This window comes from Chenopodium album, chromosome 7 (assembly GCF_948465745.1).
Source record: "Chenopodium album chromosome 7, dcCheAlbu1.1, whole genome shotgun sequence".
In the NCBI taxonomy this organism is placed as follows: domain Eukaryota; kingdom Viridiplantae; phylum Streptophyta; class Magnoliopsida; order Caryophyllales; family Amaranthaceae; genus Chenopodium; species Chenopodium album.
The window spans coordinates 64191889-64206904 of NC_137840.1; the positions used below are offsets into that span (position 1 = coordinate 64191889).

The 15016-nt window shown below is 40.1% G+C and overlaps 1 protein-coding gene across 1 annotated transcript; it reads left to right on the top strand.

The window, feature by feature from the left end:
* The first annotated feature begins 210 nt into the window (after positions 1-210).
* Positions 211-4078, top strand: LOC145640472 (wall-associated receptor kinase-like 5). Its single transcript, XM_081691746.1, has 3 exons — positions 211-1150; positions 1958-1999; positions 2935-4078. The coding sequence occupies exons 1-3, from the start codon at positions 409-411 to the stop codon at positions 3891-3893; spliced, it is 1743 nt and encodes a 580-aa protein (XP_081547872.1). The 5' UTR covers positions 211-408; the 3' UTR covers positions 3894-4078.
* The last annotated feature ends 10938 nt before the right edge of the window (positions 4079-15016 follow it).

Consider the following 15016-nt stretch of genomic DNA (forward strand, 5'->3'; position numbering starts at 1 on the left):
ATGGTTTGTAAAGACTTGTAGAGTTTACTTAGACTTGACTTCGAGTAAGGATGATAAGAACGAGTTTAAGGCCAGTGATGATTTTCTATCCACTTGTGTTGCTAAGTCAAAGAAAAACAGCTAATGGTGGAGCTTGATTCCGTGGATATAAGGTGGAAATCAATTGCCAAACAGTCACGTTGATAGCTATTCACTCTCAATTGTCGCAGTTGTACCGTACCCCTACAATAAACCCATCAACCATTGAGTTGAAATCTTGATAGCAATTCAAACTCAATTTTCTCCCTTTATTTCTTTGAATCAATCACAGTAATATTGTAGCTCATTAGATGAATTTATGTGATAAAAAAAAATTATTTGGCAAGGAAGAGAATACAGAGTAAACGGTACATTATTTGGCCCGACCAAATGAAAATCTTAAGCTCGTACCCATTATTATTCCTCGTGTCAGCAATCATATCATCTTGTCTATGGAGACCATGTGAGCTACGTAATCATACAGATTGTAAACATCAGTGTGGAAATATTAAAATTTCTTACCCGTTTGGTATTGGCCCGGATCACTGTTTTTTAGACCCCTACTTTGAGGTCACTTGTAATTCTTCCTCCTCATCACAACTAAAACCAATTCTAAAGAAACTCAACCTCCAGATTCTTAATATATCCTATGATTATTACCTCAGGGTAACTGTTAACATTTCATCATTTACTACTTGCAGTAGTCTTAACAACAGTACTGCGACAAGCCACAACCTCGCCTACTCTCCCTTCAAATATTCATTCTCGGAGAATGTTTTAGCTTCAGTGGGATGCGATGGATACGCCTTATTGTTTAATGAGACGGGTGGAATCATTACTGGATGCGCCTCGGTTTGCACCCTGAATCCACCTACAGCAGTCGTTAGAGAAAATAGATGCAATGGCTATCGCTGTTGTCAGGCTCAATTTGTATCCACATCCGGTTATGAATCAGATGCAGAGATAAAGAAATACAGTATAAGTGTGAGCACCAACAACATATCTGGAAATTGCAGGTCTGCCTTCTTGATTAGCCAGGAATATTTAGAAGCTAACGCATCGTTATTGTCCGAGATAGCAGCCGTGCCTGTTGTGCTTGAATGGGAATCTAGCCATACTTCTGATGACTCTGGTAAGGTTAGTTTTTAATTTTTTTATATGTACATACTTCCTCTGTTTTTATTATTAGTACCACGTGTTACACTTTGACTAACGCATAACTAAACTCAAATATAATTAAAACAACCATTTTCATAGGTGCACTCATTACATTCAAAAGATGTAATTGTGAAATTTTTGTCTTGATAGTAGTAGGAAAACGAATTAAATTAAGATTTTGAGAGAGTGTGTCGTATTATGTATACTGAAACAAATTAACCCGAAATATATAAAAGGAAAAATTTGGTTGACAATTCATTAAATTAAAAAGGTTATCTAAGAAAAAAAAGAGTAATTAGAGGTACAAGGATCTTCAAATAGAAGATTCGATAGTGAAAGTAAGTTATCAAGAAGTTTTCAACTTTTGGCTGTAATAAAAGGTTTCTGAATATGTAATATAATTTCACTAGTTTGTGATAGAATATAAAACAAATTCGTAGGTCTTAACCATCAATTTAAACTTTTAATTGAATTGGTCATTTAACATAATATTTTGGACCAAATTGAATTGGATCATGTGATTTTAGAGTTAAAGGGACCTTACATGTGAGGGGTAGTGTTGAACTATATCCTACCAAATAACATACTATGTAAGAGTCTCATCTTGATAAAAGTTGAGAGAGAAACACTTTATAAGGCGAAGGGGCTAAACCTGCTATTGTCATATAGTTATGGGATGGAACATTCTTGAACTTGTGAAGTGGACTCTCTCTCGTAGTTTGCGGGTGTAGCCTAAATCCGTATTTAATAGTTTGTAATGACTGCTATTTTTTTGTCACAGGGACCGTTGAGTTAATATTTCCTCTAATCCTCAGTTCTCCACGTAAGATAATTGCTCTCTACTTTATTCATTACATTCTTTCACTCTTTCCAAATTTTCATTGAAGCAAGACTTTATAATATGTAAATGGGAAACATTATGAAAAAGGGAAGAAAGTACTTGTTAACAAAGCAGAAGTTCAAGAGCATTTGATAACTCTTAGAGCTTGTTTGGTTCACCTTATTTTTGCTTATCTAATCTAATCTGATATGATGAATGTTAGATTTTACCAAACTTTTACCTTAAATATACAATAATCTATACGGAAAAAATATATCAAGTGGGTCTTGTTAGATTCGTAATAATGTGTATTTTATTAATATTTGATTTTCATAATTTTTTCATTACTCCCTTCGTGTTTTTTTAAGTGTTACACTTCTCATAATTTCCAGTCTTGTTTTTTCAAGTGTTACACTTCCTTTTTGGCAAAAAGTTACATTAAAATATTATATCTCTCTCCTCTCATGGTCCCCACCTAAACCCACTACTACTTTTTTTATTATATATTTCCTCTCACATTCATTACTTTTCAATAAACTATTAACCCCACTATCTTTCTTTTACAATTTTTTAATACTCTAACTACTCCCCTTACCTCTTATTTTATTTAAGTCAATTAAACTCCCTAAAACTATGTGCCGGTCAAACTGTAAAACTTAAAAAAACACGGAGGTAGTATTAAATTAAAGATATTTAGCGATAAAAAAACTGCACATAAAACGATGATCTGATCTTAACTTATTTTTTCTGATGTGATCTGATCTTAACCTATTTTTTCTGATGTGATCTGATCTGAACTTATTTTTTCTGAAATACGTAAAAATAAGGTGAATTAAACAAAGCCTAACTTCGTACAATTCATTCTTGTGTCGGATTTGGGATCGAGCTCGAACATAATTGCTACACTCATGATTTTTTTTAATCAAACGACAATATTTTGTTAGTCTCAGCTATGAAATATGAACAGCATAGTTGTTATGATGAATGCAGCTGTTGTTTAGAACATAGGCATGTAGTGAAGATTCTTGGATGTTGTTTAGAAGATGACATACCTCTTGTAGTATATGAGTTCATTTCTAATGGGACTCTTTCAGAACACATCCAAAAGTCCATTGATGAGTTTATATTCTCATGGGAAATGCGCTTGAGAATTGCTTTCGAAAGTGCTACTGCAATCACTTATTTGCATTCAGAGTTTTCAACACCAATTTACCACAGAGACATTAAATCTAGCAACATTCTATTAGATGACAAGTTTGGAGCTAAGTTGTCGGATTTTGGGATTTCTAGATTAGTTTCTGTGGAACAAACTCATTTGACTACTCGTGTCCAAGGAACATTTGGTTATTTGGATCCTGAATATTTTTATTATGGTCAATATTCTGAAAAAAGTGATGTTTACAGCTTCGGAGTAATTTTGGTCGAGCTTCTAACAGGACAAAAACCAATCCGTGCACTAAGACCAGTAGACGAAGATGAAGAAATCAAAGATGAGGAAGAAACTAGCTTGGCTATGTATTTCATCTCATCAATGAATGATAACACTCTGTTCGAAATTCTTGATCCTTTGGTTTTGGAGGGTAGCAAAAAAGAGGATGTTGTAGAATTTGCTAATCTTGCAAAACAATGTTTGTATCCTACAGGACTAGAAAGGCCGACAATGAAAGAAGTTACAATGGTACTAGAAAGGCTAAGGTATCGGAATTCATCTTGTGTGCCACCTTTTACACCAAATGATCAAGCCGACGGTTGGACAACAAGAAGTTCTAGTATGATCACATCGTCCATGGAAACAGACAATGCTTTTCTAAGATCGGTCACGTATGATCACATTGACCTCACTACGAATTCGGATTCTGCTGATGTCGATGAGATGTATTTACTTCACACATGTTAATAAAGAAGGCATAGTGAACAGAGTTTGAGCATGTAACTTGTATGGAACTTGGCATTATATGTTGTTATGTTGCATTTCTGGTTTAGAAGGCAAACAATAATGCATCTTTATAATAGTATTGTACGCATGTGGAGTGAACACCTTTAGTTCTATGAGAATATTTTTCTTCTTGTGTTGATTTGTAATAGTTGTGAAGAGTCTGTAGACTATCAAGAATTTTTCCTAAATATGGAATGGTAAATGGTTTTACGTTGTACAAAACTTGCTCCGTTTCTATTTAGTTGACGCGTTTGATATATACACACAATTTTTAAAAGGGTAAGAACATTTTAGGTGGACATCGCTATTATATCACTTGGCTTACATTATAAAGATTATGCTTAAATAAAAATTATTGAAGGTTTATATTTCAAAACTATTTTTTGAGTGATTTGAGACCAATTTGAAAATATCTCACATGTATTGTATTGTTTTTTTTTTCTTATGTCAATAACTCAAAATTTTAATACTCCTTTTACCTCATATCACTTGCATAAGTTGCATCAACTTAAAAACCGAGAAAGTTATACTCCGCATATTATAGAGTAAATTATGCATTCATTATAACAGAAGGTTCTAGATACGCATTGGCGGATCTATTTAGGTGCACACACTACTACAAAAAAGGCAAAGAGACCCGTTGAAATATGCATGACAGACCGCCTTTGAATGGGTCTCTATCTCAGGGGTCTCTTTGATTAAGAGACCCCCTCTCATGGGGGGTCTAGCTGTTTATGCAGACAAAAAGACCCGTTGTCAGTGATAACGGGTCTATTATATAGGTGATAAGATTGATAATTTAGGAGAGAAAAAGACCCGTTGTTTTAGATATAAGGTCTGTTTAGTTGTATGAAACAGACCTGTCAAGTTAGCTAACGGGTCTCTTTGTTTTAATGCGCTATACAAATTGCAAAATTAATGAGCTAAATTAAGACTTGAGTACTCCATTCGCTTTGTGTGTTCGTTGTGATTCCATAAAGTAGGTAGATCTCTGGGATTATTCTACTGGTGTCATTTTTCAAAAAATGACACCATAAGATGATGATGTGTCAGATTATGAATGGTCAATTTTTTATTTATTTTTAAAAGCCTAAATGTATTATACATGTATATTAAATTGTAAATACATGTATTTTTTTAACAATACGTAATTATAGCTTTTTAAATTCTATTTTTATCTTATTAAGATCATTTTCGAAAAATTAAAATATAATCAAAAATTAGAATTAAAAATTCATCATTATTCAACAATGTTCTTCATTCATGTTCAACAATGTTCTTCATTCATGTCATAGATTAACCACACATTCCCAAAATCATTTTTATTTGTTAAAGTATACTCAAATCCGGTATAAATCCTCATTAAAATTCATAAATGAATTGTGTTGTAGAGTTTTGTTTTTTTAGTTTTAATTTTTAGGTTTTGTTCATAAAAAAATCTCAACAACAATCTCATTAATAAGTATTTGTTAAAGAAGAAATATATGCATATGTGTTTTGCAATATCATAGTGGTCGGCGGCATAGTGATTTAGGTTGAATGATTGACGTTCTTCCAACTGTATAATCGGAGAAGACGACCATTTTTTTTCTTTTCGAGTCCCATCAGTTTGATCCGCACAAATTAATTAATTTTTCGCGAACTTGTTTGTGGATTAGGTAATGACCTAAACTACTTTTGGTCATTACATATAAGAATTATATGCTCTGTTTTATATTTAAGGCATTTACCTATGTATACTTTGGGCATGACCTCATAAGTATACACAAAACCATAGCGTTGATGGCTACAAATATACAATCAGGGGGTCTGATGTATAAAGTAGGAAAGAATACCTACAGCCAACTAATTTACAACTATACAAGTCATAGGCTATAAACAAGGAAGGAAAATAATACACCAAACTAATTCACATTTACAAAGATATATACAATATATTTAGCATACAATATATATAACACTTCCTAACATAATGGTTTATTGACGGAAGGTATACCAATTATTATTATTATCAAAATTTATCCTATTATTATATATCAGTTATAATCTTATAATTTATTTTATAACAACCAAAATTATCCCTATTTAATATATTAGTTATTTTCCATTCGAAAAAATATATTAGTTATTATCGTATAATTAGTTTAATATTATAATGGAAAAATTAGAAAAAATAATCCCAACTTTCATCAATTTTGGTACAATAATCCCAACTTTGGATTATTCTGAAATAATCCGAACTTTATGGGGTCTTCATTTTCTTCAGTCTCAAACCGGTCAACGAGAGTCAACAACCTTTAATAAGAGGTCACCATGACACGTGTCAGCTTGTCTTTGGTCCAAAAAAAATAAATTAAAAAAAAAAAATCCCCCCCAAACCACCAGTTTCCCACCCCTAAACCAGCCCCTCCCCCAGCCCCCACCCCGAAATTACCCCCCACCCAGCCGGAAAACTCCCCCCACCCGCCAAAACACCTCCCCCTCCCTTCCCCCACCCCCGTAAAACCCTCCCCTCCTTCCCCCACCTCGTAAAAACTCCCCCCTCCCCTTCCCCCACCCTCGAAAACGGCCGGAAACGGCAAGGGGGCTTAATTTTCGGCCGTTTTCGAGGGTGGGGGAAGGGGAGGGGAGTTTTTACGGGGTGGGGGGAGGAGGGGAGGGTTTTACAGGGGTGGGGGAAGGGAGGGGGGAGGGTTTCGTGGGTGGGGAAGGGAGGGGGAGGTGTTTCGGCGGTGGGGAGTGGTACGTGGTCGGGGGGTAGGGGGAGTTTTTCCGGGAGGGTGGGGGCTGGGGGAGGGGGTGGTTTAGGGGTGGGGGAACTGGTGGTTTAGGGGGGATTTTTTTTTAATTTCTGATTTTTAATTTATTTTATTTATTTATTTGGACTAATGACAAGCTGACACGTGGCTTTTAAAAAACATAAAAAAAAAAAAAAATTAACCTTCTCAACAGGTAACCGGTCATTAGGACTGAAGAAAATGAAGACCCCCCAAAGTTCGGATTATTCTAGAATAATCCAAAGTTAGGATTATTGTACAAAAATTGATGAAAGTTGGGATTATTTTTTCTAATTTTTCCTAGGAAAAATTGCCCTAAATAATCCGACCTTTGCCTCATCCGCTCAAAATAATCCCACCTATCGATTATTTTTTAATAATCCGACCTTTATACCTCGTCCGCTTTAAATGATCCCAACCGGTCACCTAACTTGTTATTACAAGTTACTAGACACGTGTCAATATAGGATTGGTCAAAAAAATAAAATAAATAATAAAAGAAAAAAACAGAAAAAAAAAAAACTATAACCAGAATCTAGCAGCCCCAGCCACCGACTTTCCGGCCACCAGCTCCTTCCCCTCCCCTCTTCGAATCCGACCACCAAATCCATTCCCTTTCCGGATTCCGGCCACTCCCTCCAAGTTTCAGCTGGCCCGACTCCAGCAGCAGCCCGCAAACTGCAAACTACTCCTTCGCAAATGCGCTGCCCAGGCCACAAACCCACAACATCACACAACCAAACGAACCCACCACCTCACTCAGTCACCACCTACCACAACCGCACCATCAACCGCCGGCGAACATCATTAGAGCAGCTGCTTCAACGCCCACAAATTAGCCCCAAATTCGCAAATCAAATCCCTCACAGTCACCATTCCTAGGGGAGAGGGTCATTATCGGTGGGTGGGATTGGTAGAGGAGGTGGTTTCGGTGGGTGGGTTGGGTAAAGGAGGTGGTTTCGATGGGTGGGCTGGGTAAAGTAGGGGGTTTCGGTGGTGGGTCTGCCGGAGAGAGGGTGGTCGTTGGGGTTTTTTTTTTTTTCTTTTTTCTTTTAATTTTATGTTTTAGACTAATTGAGTGGTGACATGTGTGCAAATAGTTCCAAGTCACAAATGGTAACTTGTTTAGCCGGTATCTAGTCACTTGGGACCATTGGAAGCAGATAGGGTATAAAGGTCGGATTATTAAAAAATAATCGAAAGGTGGGATTATTTTGGGCGGATGAGGCAAAGGTGGGATTATTCTGAGAAATTTTTCCTTTTTCCTATTGTAATTAACAAAATTTATCCTATTTTAAATTATGTTTCATAATTCTGTGAATGAATAAAAATAGATTTCTGTGAATGAATAAAAATAGAATGTTTAATTCATGATAAAATTTATATTGTAATATAATTATGTCGATAAAAATGATAATAATAATATCACTATTTTAACTATATAGGAGAAACAAATTAATACTAGACAATAGACATGACCTAATACAATAAAATTTAGGAAAATTTGCCAAGAATAATACCACCTTTCACCGGTCTTCTATTAATGGAACGACCTTTAGATTATTTCAAAATGGAACAACCTTTGATACACATTTGCCAAAAATGGAACGTGACCGGTTGGTAACCGGTTTGATAGGTTACCAATGACATGTGTCACAATGTCATTGGTCTTTTTTTTTCAATTTTGTTTTATTTTAAATAAAACCTTAAAACTAAAAAAAATACAATTATTTTAAAACCAAATAAAGAAATTACTTAAAAGAGTTAAAATTAAAAAAAAAAAAGACTAAAAAATAAACACTTTCCTCCCATTGCCGGCAGCCACTCAACCACCATCCGGTATCCTCCTCCCTACCCCGGGCTGACAGCCTGAACTCCTATATGGCATCGGCGGAAACCCTCCTAACCAAAATCCCGACCACGCAGCCTATACCCTTCCTTCTGAACCACCTTACCCCCTCTCGAAAACCCCCTCCTCCCCTCGTAAACCCTCCTCTCCTTATCGGTTGGCACCCAATCCCCTTCCTTTGTGCCGACGAAACCATTTCGCCCTTCTGCCAACTGACTCCACTCCATTCCCCCTTGAACCACCACCCGAAAAGATTAAAACCACAAAATCGAGTGGTGATTTTGGGGTTTTCGAATTTTTAGGTGGTGGTTCAAGCCTTCACGGGGAGGGGATAGGTGGTCGTGACAGGGTTAGGACGGTGCCGCCAACGCTGGTAGGTATCTCTGGGCACGCCGATGGGTTTAGAAAGGGGGAGACCGGGTGATGGTGTGGTGGCTGCCGGCAAGCCAAGGGGGGATGGGTTTTCTTTAGTTGGTTTTTTTTTTAAAAAAAAAAATTAAATTTAAGATTTGGTTTTTTAATCATTATAATTAAAGAAGAATGTTAAAATAAAATAAAAATGTTTTAACCAATCACCATGTGACACGTGTCAAATGTAACCTGTAATACAAGTTACAGGTTTTTTGTTCCATTTTTGGCGGATGTGTACCAAAGGTCGTTCCATTTTGAAATAATCCAAAGGTTATTCCATTTTTGGAAGACCACTGAAAAGTGGTATTATTCTTGGCAAATTTTCTTACTTTATATAAGGTGGTTGAATATTTGTTTTAAAAATGAAAAAAAAATAAAATTATGTAGCGTACTTACATTATATAACACGGTTCCATATTTATATATTTGTACTCCAAGTAATGACCTAAACATTAATTAGTCATAACATTTTTATTTAATGTTATTTGATTAGTGTATCCCTATTCTTAAAGCATCAATTGAAAGTCTAATAGATGTTAGTTTAACACTTTATAAATAAAAATGTTACGGAGTATCATCTTTAATTCATAGTGTTTCGGGGGTTTTTGTCCCTTGGGAGAGTTACAACACTGAGACTGGATTCAGCAAAGGACGCCTGTACCTGCAAAGCAAACGGACCGCCGGATGGTCGGTGGTCCGCCTCCGAAGATTAAGTTAGTAAGCGTTTGGTAAAACGTGCGGAAGTAAAGTTATCTGCTCGGATTCCAAGCTCAGGTAAAGTGTTGTTTGTTCTTTGAAAACGACAACTCTGTAGTAAGTGACGTATTGTCTCGTATTGCGTGTATATTCTCTGTCTTGTCATAAATGTAAGAATGTCCCTATTTATAGGGTCCTTTTGAAAAGTGTGCCCTCCCTGGGATCTGGTGACCTAGGGATTAGGGTACGCCGTTTTTTGAGGGCCCCTTGGGATTTGGGCCTTGAAAGCCACCATTCCCAGCGGGCAATATCTGCTCGACATGTGTCGCCATCTGGATGGTCCAACTAAGTGCCCCTTCCAGTGACACATGTCATGCTCTGATTGGGCCACTTGGCAGGGTATAAAATACCCAAATCATTTGCCCCTCACAGGGGTCACGTGTATTGCATGTGGCACCTGTGACAGGTGTCAGTACCCGAGTGGTCGGATTCAAAAAGTTACTGTTGGAGGGAAAAATTTTAGGGTTTTACCCCCCTATAAATAGTAAGGTTTGACCCCCATCCCCCCCTTAGATTCACACCTTTGCAAATCTTTGGAGAATCTTGGACTTTTTGACTTAAAGAATCTCAAAATTCCTTAAGCGTTTTAACTTTTCGAGCATCCGACACTCGGCCAACTGTCCGATCGTTCTTCAGCCAACCAAGCGTCTTTCACCCTTCTTCTAAAGGTAACGCCTGTTTTTTCTTTTACTCTTCATTTTTTCTTTGTTTTCGGAAAAATGGTTTCCCAATCACATGCGGCACGGCATAGGATAGTGATCAGCCGGTCACCGGGGACGGCTGAATCTAGAACTAGCAGAGCCAAATGCTTGGCCAAAGACCCTGCTTTGCGAACTTCTCCGAATCCAACCGTTTTCGTGTCTGTGCAGGACACGATGGCCAGAACCAAAAGAACAGCAAGACAATATAGCTCCGATGGAACTTTCTACCATTCGGATGGGTCAACTGTGTATTCAGACGGCTCAATAAGGGTGCCTCAAAGCGAGGTGTCGGAGCATCCTGACAGCCCTTCTTATCTTCCTCCAACCCCCACCTATTACCATTCGCCCACATCTAGTGGAACTCCCAGTGATGGAATCCTGGGGGAGGCGGATGAACAATATCAACCCGGGCCTTCTGGACAGGCGCTGGAAGAGAGTCTGGGGAAGGACCCCGCTGGCACCAGTCGGCGGTCCCCTAGCTCTGATGAGAGCTCTGATGACGAGTCGGTCTCGTCATCTTCTTCAGAGAACGCCTCCATAACTTTAGAGGAGGCAAGAACGAAAATAGATTCTGCCAGGGAGTCCCTGGCACTGTATAAGGGGGAAAGCTGGGCCGAGCCGAGCGCTTCCAGACGCCTGGAGAGAGCCCCCTACTATCATCATGTTCCGCCCAGCAGGCGGAGCTCCATGGAGTCCGGCCTTGCCAATTTTAGGCGCAAGGTCGTTCTGGGCCATGGCTATACTTTGTCGGTCCCTAACAAGGACGACACCATTACCTGGCCGAGCCTGGCCAGCTATGAGGACAGAGCATTCGGCTGCTATGAAGCGGCCTTTCAAGCTGGCCTCCGCTTCCCTCTCCATCCAGCCGTGGAGAGGATCTTGGATGGATACCAACTGGGTATCTGGCAACTTGTACCCAACTCCTGGATTAATATTCTGGGGTACGTTGCCGCCTGTGTGATGCTGTAGGTGGAGGCGAGCTTTGAAGCGTTCGCCCCCATGCACTATCTGAGTAGGGCGTCTGCTAGGGGCAGTGAGGGCTGGTACACCTTGACCACTTGCAAGGGGTACATGATGGCTGTTGGCAAAGAGAACAAGTGGAAAGACTGGAGGACTAAGTTTTACATAGTCAAGTCTGCCGATAGCCGCCTGAACCAAAAGTATAACAGGTGGAATAAGAATCCACCTCTCCTAGCAGGCAGGAGTGCATTGCCGCCTCTTCCTAGGCGGGCAAGGGAGGAGATCGTGGACAAAGGGTTGTTTACCGTGTCCGTGAGGACGAATGATGAGGGGGACAAGGAGGTCACCCCTCAATGCTATCTCCCCTTGTACAAATGGTTTGAGGAGGGAACGTTCTTAGCCGCCTGTGGGCTAAGCTCTGAAATGCCGAGAGGTAGTCGACCGTCTGTTTAATATAAAATTTCATTTTTCTTTTCAATACTTGTTTGATGGTGCTAACACTTGTTCATTTTTGCAGACAAGGCAATGGAGAAGCTCTCGGCCTCAAGGAAGCCAGCTGTATCTGCTGCTCGATACAGATCAAATGTCCTAAATAGGGCAGAGGCAACCACCCACACCAAGGTGGATGAGCAGAAAACTGGCGGCACCCCCAAGGTGAGAACTTGTTATACTTATCATTTCTGACTAATGCTAAATTTGTAAGAATGATTTCTGACTTGTTTTATCTTGTGTTGATGTAGGGTGCCCCTACCAAATCTCCCTCAAAACCATCCGACCCTAAAATCCAAAAGACAAGGGCGGGTGATGTGAGCGCATCCGGCAAGGGCGGTCGGAAGCACATTGCTCACAAGCCCAAGAAAGGCCCAGAAGCCTCTTCTCTCGAAGCTGATAGGGGGATCAGCAAACCGGATGTCCAGAGGACATCGAAGGGTGGCTTCAAGCAACCCACCACTACTGTCGGCTCAGCAGGAGAGAGGGGGAGTTTGGGGAAAGAGGAGGAAGCACAAGACGACGGTAAAAACCATTCGCCTTTTTTGTTCTTCCATTTAGATATACTTGTGTTATTTTTCTAACTCTCTTTCCTTCTCAGTCCCTGTGCAGAGGCCGACTGTAATCCAGATGGCCAAGTCTATGCTGAGGGCGGTTGATCCTGACGACAAGGCGTCTGTCAGAGGAGTCGGCACTCTGGACTTGGATGGCATCTTGGGGAACCTCTGCAAGGTATGAGTCTTAACTTAAGCAATTCTTTTTTTTTTTTTTTTTTTTTTTTTGCTCAAGTCATTATCCGCCTGGTTTTAACCATTCGGCTCTTTTTGCAGGCCATGCTGCGCGTCCAAGGGCTCAGGCAACCCCTCAAGGACAAGTCCAAAGAGGTAACAGCCGCTAATGCTCGAGCCGAGTCCGCCTTGGATCGAGCTCAATTTGATATTGCTCAGAATGAGCTTCTGACGCTTGATATGATGTATTCGCAGGCGGAAGCCAATCTGCAGGTGAAGAAGGACCTGGACTCGGCCCGCCTGCACATCACTTCCCTTAAGAAAGAAGTCAAAAGTCTTAAGGAAAAGCTCGAGCCTCTTCAGGATGCCAAGGAAGAGGCCGAGAGAGCCAAGCAGAGGGTGGGCTGCCTGGAGCAGCGCCTTACCAACCAGGAGCATCAACTGAAGACCAAGTTTGAGTCCGTAGCTGAACAAGAGAGAGAAGCTCTTGTTAAGCAAATGATGAGCGACTATGATGCCATCATGCGGGACACTTGGGCGGCTGTGCAGCCGGACTCGGACTATCAGACTTGGAAATCCAAGTTTGATGAAGCCAGCAAAGCATTCGACGCTCGCCTTCTTGAAGAGGCTAAGAATGCAGCTAAGGCTGCTGCTGAGGCCGAGGAAGGCTCTGGGTTCGACTCTTCTGGGGAGTCGTCCTCTGGTGGAAAGGAGGAAGATCAGGTGGAGGGATGAGAGAAAAATGATGAAGAGCAGCCGAAGGACAACAGGCCGGCTGCCAATGAAGAAACTCTCCTCTGATCACTTAAGCTTTTTATGTTTTCTGCGGCCGAATGGACATGTACTTGCTTTTCCGGCCTGCGTGCCGAGTATTGATGTATCTTTATTGACCGAGGGGTCGGGTACTTTGACAATTTCCCTGGCTTTGCCAGAAAACAATCTTAACCAGTCGTCTGATGGCGATTGGTCTTTTTAATTTAAATCATTCGGCCATTTGGCTGAAGTTATTCATATTGTTGTCCTTTGCATTTTTGAATTTTTCATTGCATGTTTTTGGCTAAGTATTATAACCTGTATACCATGCGAATGTTCTTGCCCCTGGACGGATGTCGAGTGGTTTCGGTTTATTGGATTGATTGACTTAGAAATTATTGATACTTAGAAGAGTATTCATGGTTTCTAAGTCAATCAATCACTATGGTGATTGCCCCAAACCACTCGGCAGACGTCCATCCAGAATTGGCAACTCAAAGTTTTCATTCGGCCATTGGCTCAAACAAAACTCAAATTTCCAACTTAGCAAATTTTGCTAGGGGAAAACTTCCGCCTGTTTTGCCCCGTGAGCTAAAAACAGGCGCATCCGGCCATAGGCCTCTTTGAGATAAGATAAGTTTATAACTTAGAAAATGTTCTTTAAAAAGAATTGTCCGCCTGTCTTGCCCCAAAAGCAAAGAACAGGCGTCATCCGGTCAAAAGCCTCATTAGGTGCTTAAGTAGTTAACTTAACTCGTATATTAACAAGAATGTTCCGCCTGCTTTGCCCCTGGGCCAAAACAGGCGCATCCGGCTTAATGCCTCATTAGCCTCTACTTATGAAACAGTGACCATTTTCGAGCTGTGCTAGAACAGTTAGAAAATTCAGGCCTTTTAGATTTCACTTTCGATTAAAACAAATGACTGTGAATGCTGCCTTAGCATTCGGTAGGGCCGCTTGTTATTTTTGTAGAGCAATGTGCCACCCAAATGGGAGATGCTTCTCCTCGACGAATTCGCCCGAATGGACGTCGCCGGTTATCTGACTCATGTTGGAGCAGACGGTCATACTCATGTTGGAGCAGACTGTGACCATTCGGTCTCTTTTTGTTTATTAATATCCGGCCATGGGCCTCATCATGATTTTATCTGGCCTTAGGCCTCTTAAATGGTTGGGTAAATATTCGTTAAGTGTCGATATTAACTTAATGAATTTCGTAGGAACGACTGTTCTAAAGCAATCGGCTCCTTCAGAAGGATTGGGGCGTCTGCTGTTGGGACAGACACTTTCCAAACGCATTGGTCGTCTGTATTTTGTACAGGCGACACTAAGAAACTTAAATAAAAAGACAAGTTGGGAAATGAAGGCATATTCTCATTAACAAAACTTGAGATAACAAAATTGAGATCTTTACATTCGTATTTAGAAGTAGTACTTTTTCAAGTTGTCTACATTCCAAGTTCTAGGCAGCTGCCTGCCGTCTGGGTCTTCCAGGCGGTAGGTGCCGTCTCTTACTTCCTCATAGATTTGGTAGGGGCCTTCCCAATTTGGGGTTAGCTTTCCCTGCTCATTCGCCCTACCGACTGCCTCCATTTTCAGTAGCACAAAGTCCCCCACTTTGAGAGGACACTTGTGTACTATTTTGTTGTAAGCCCGAGT

Bases quoted from the DNA above. Each gene is read 5' to 3' on its own strand.
- LOC145640472 (XM_081691746.1), top strand. From the start codon at position 409: ATGAAAATCTTAAGCTCGTACCCATTATTATTCCTCGTGTCAGCAATC. The intron at 1,151-1,957 runs GTAAGGTTAGTT...TTTTTGTCACAG, and splicing joins CCATACTTCTGATGACTCTG to GGACCGTTGAGTTAATATTT. The intron at 2,000-2,934 runs GTAAGATAATTG...ACGACAATATTT, and splicing joins TCTAATCCTCAGTTCTCCAC to TGTTAGTCTCAGCTATGAAA.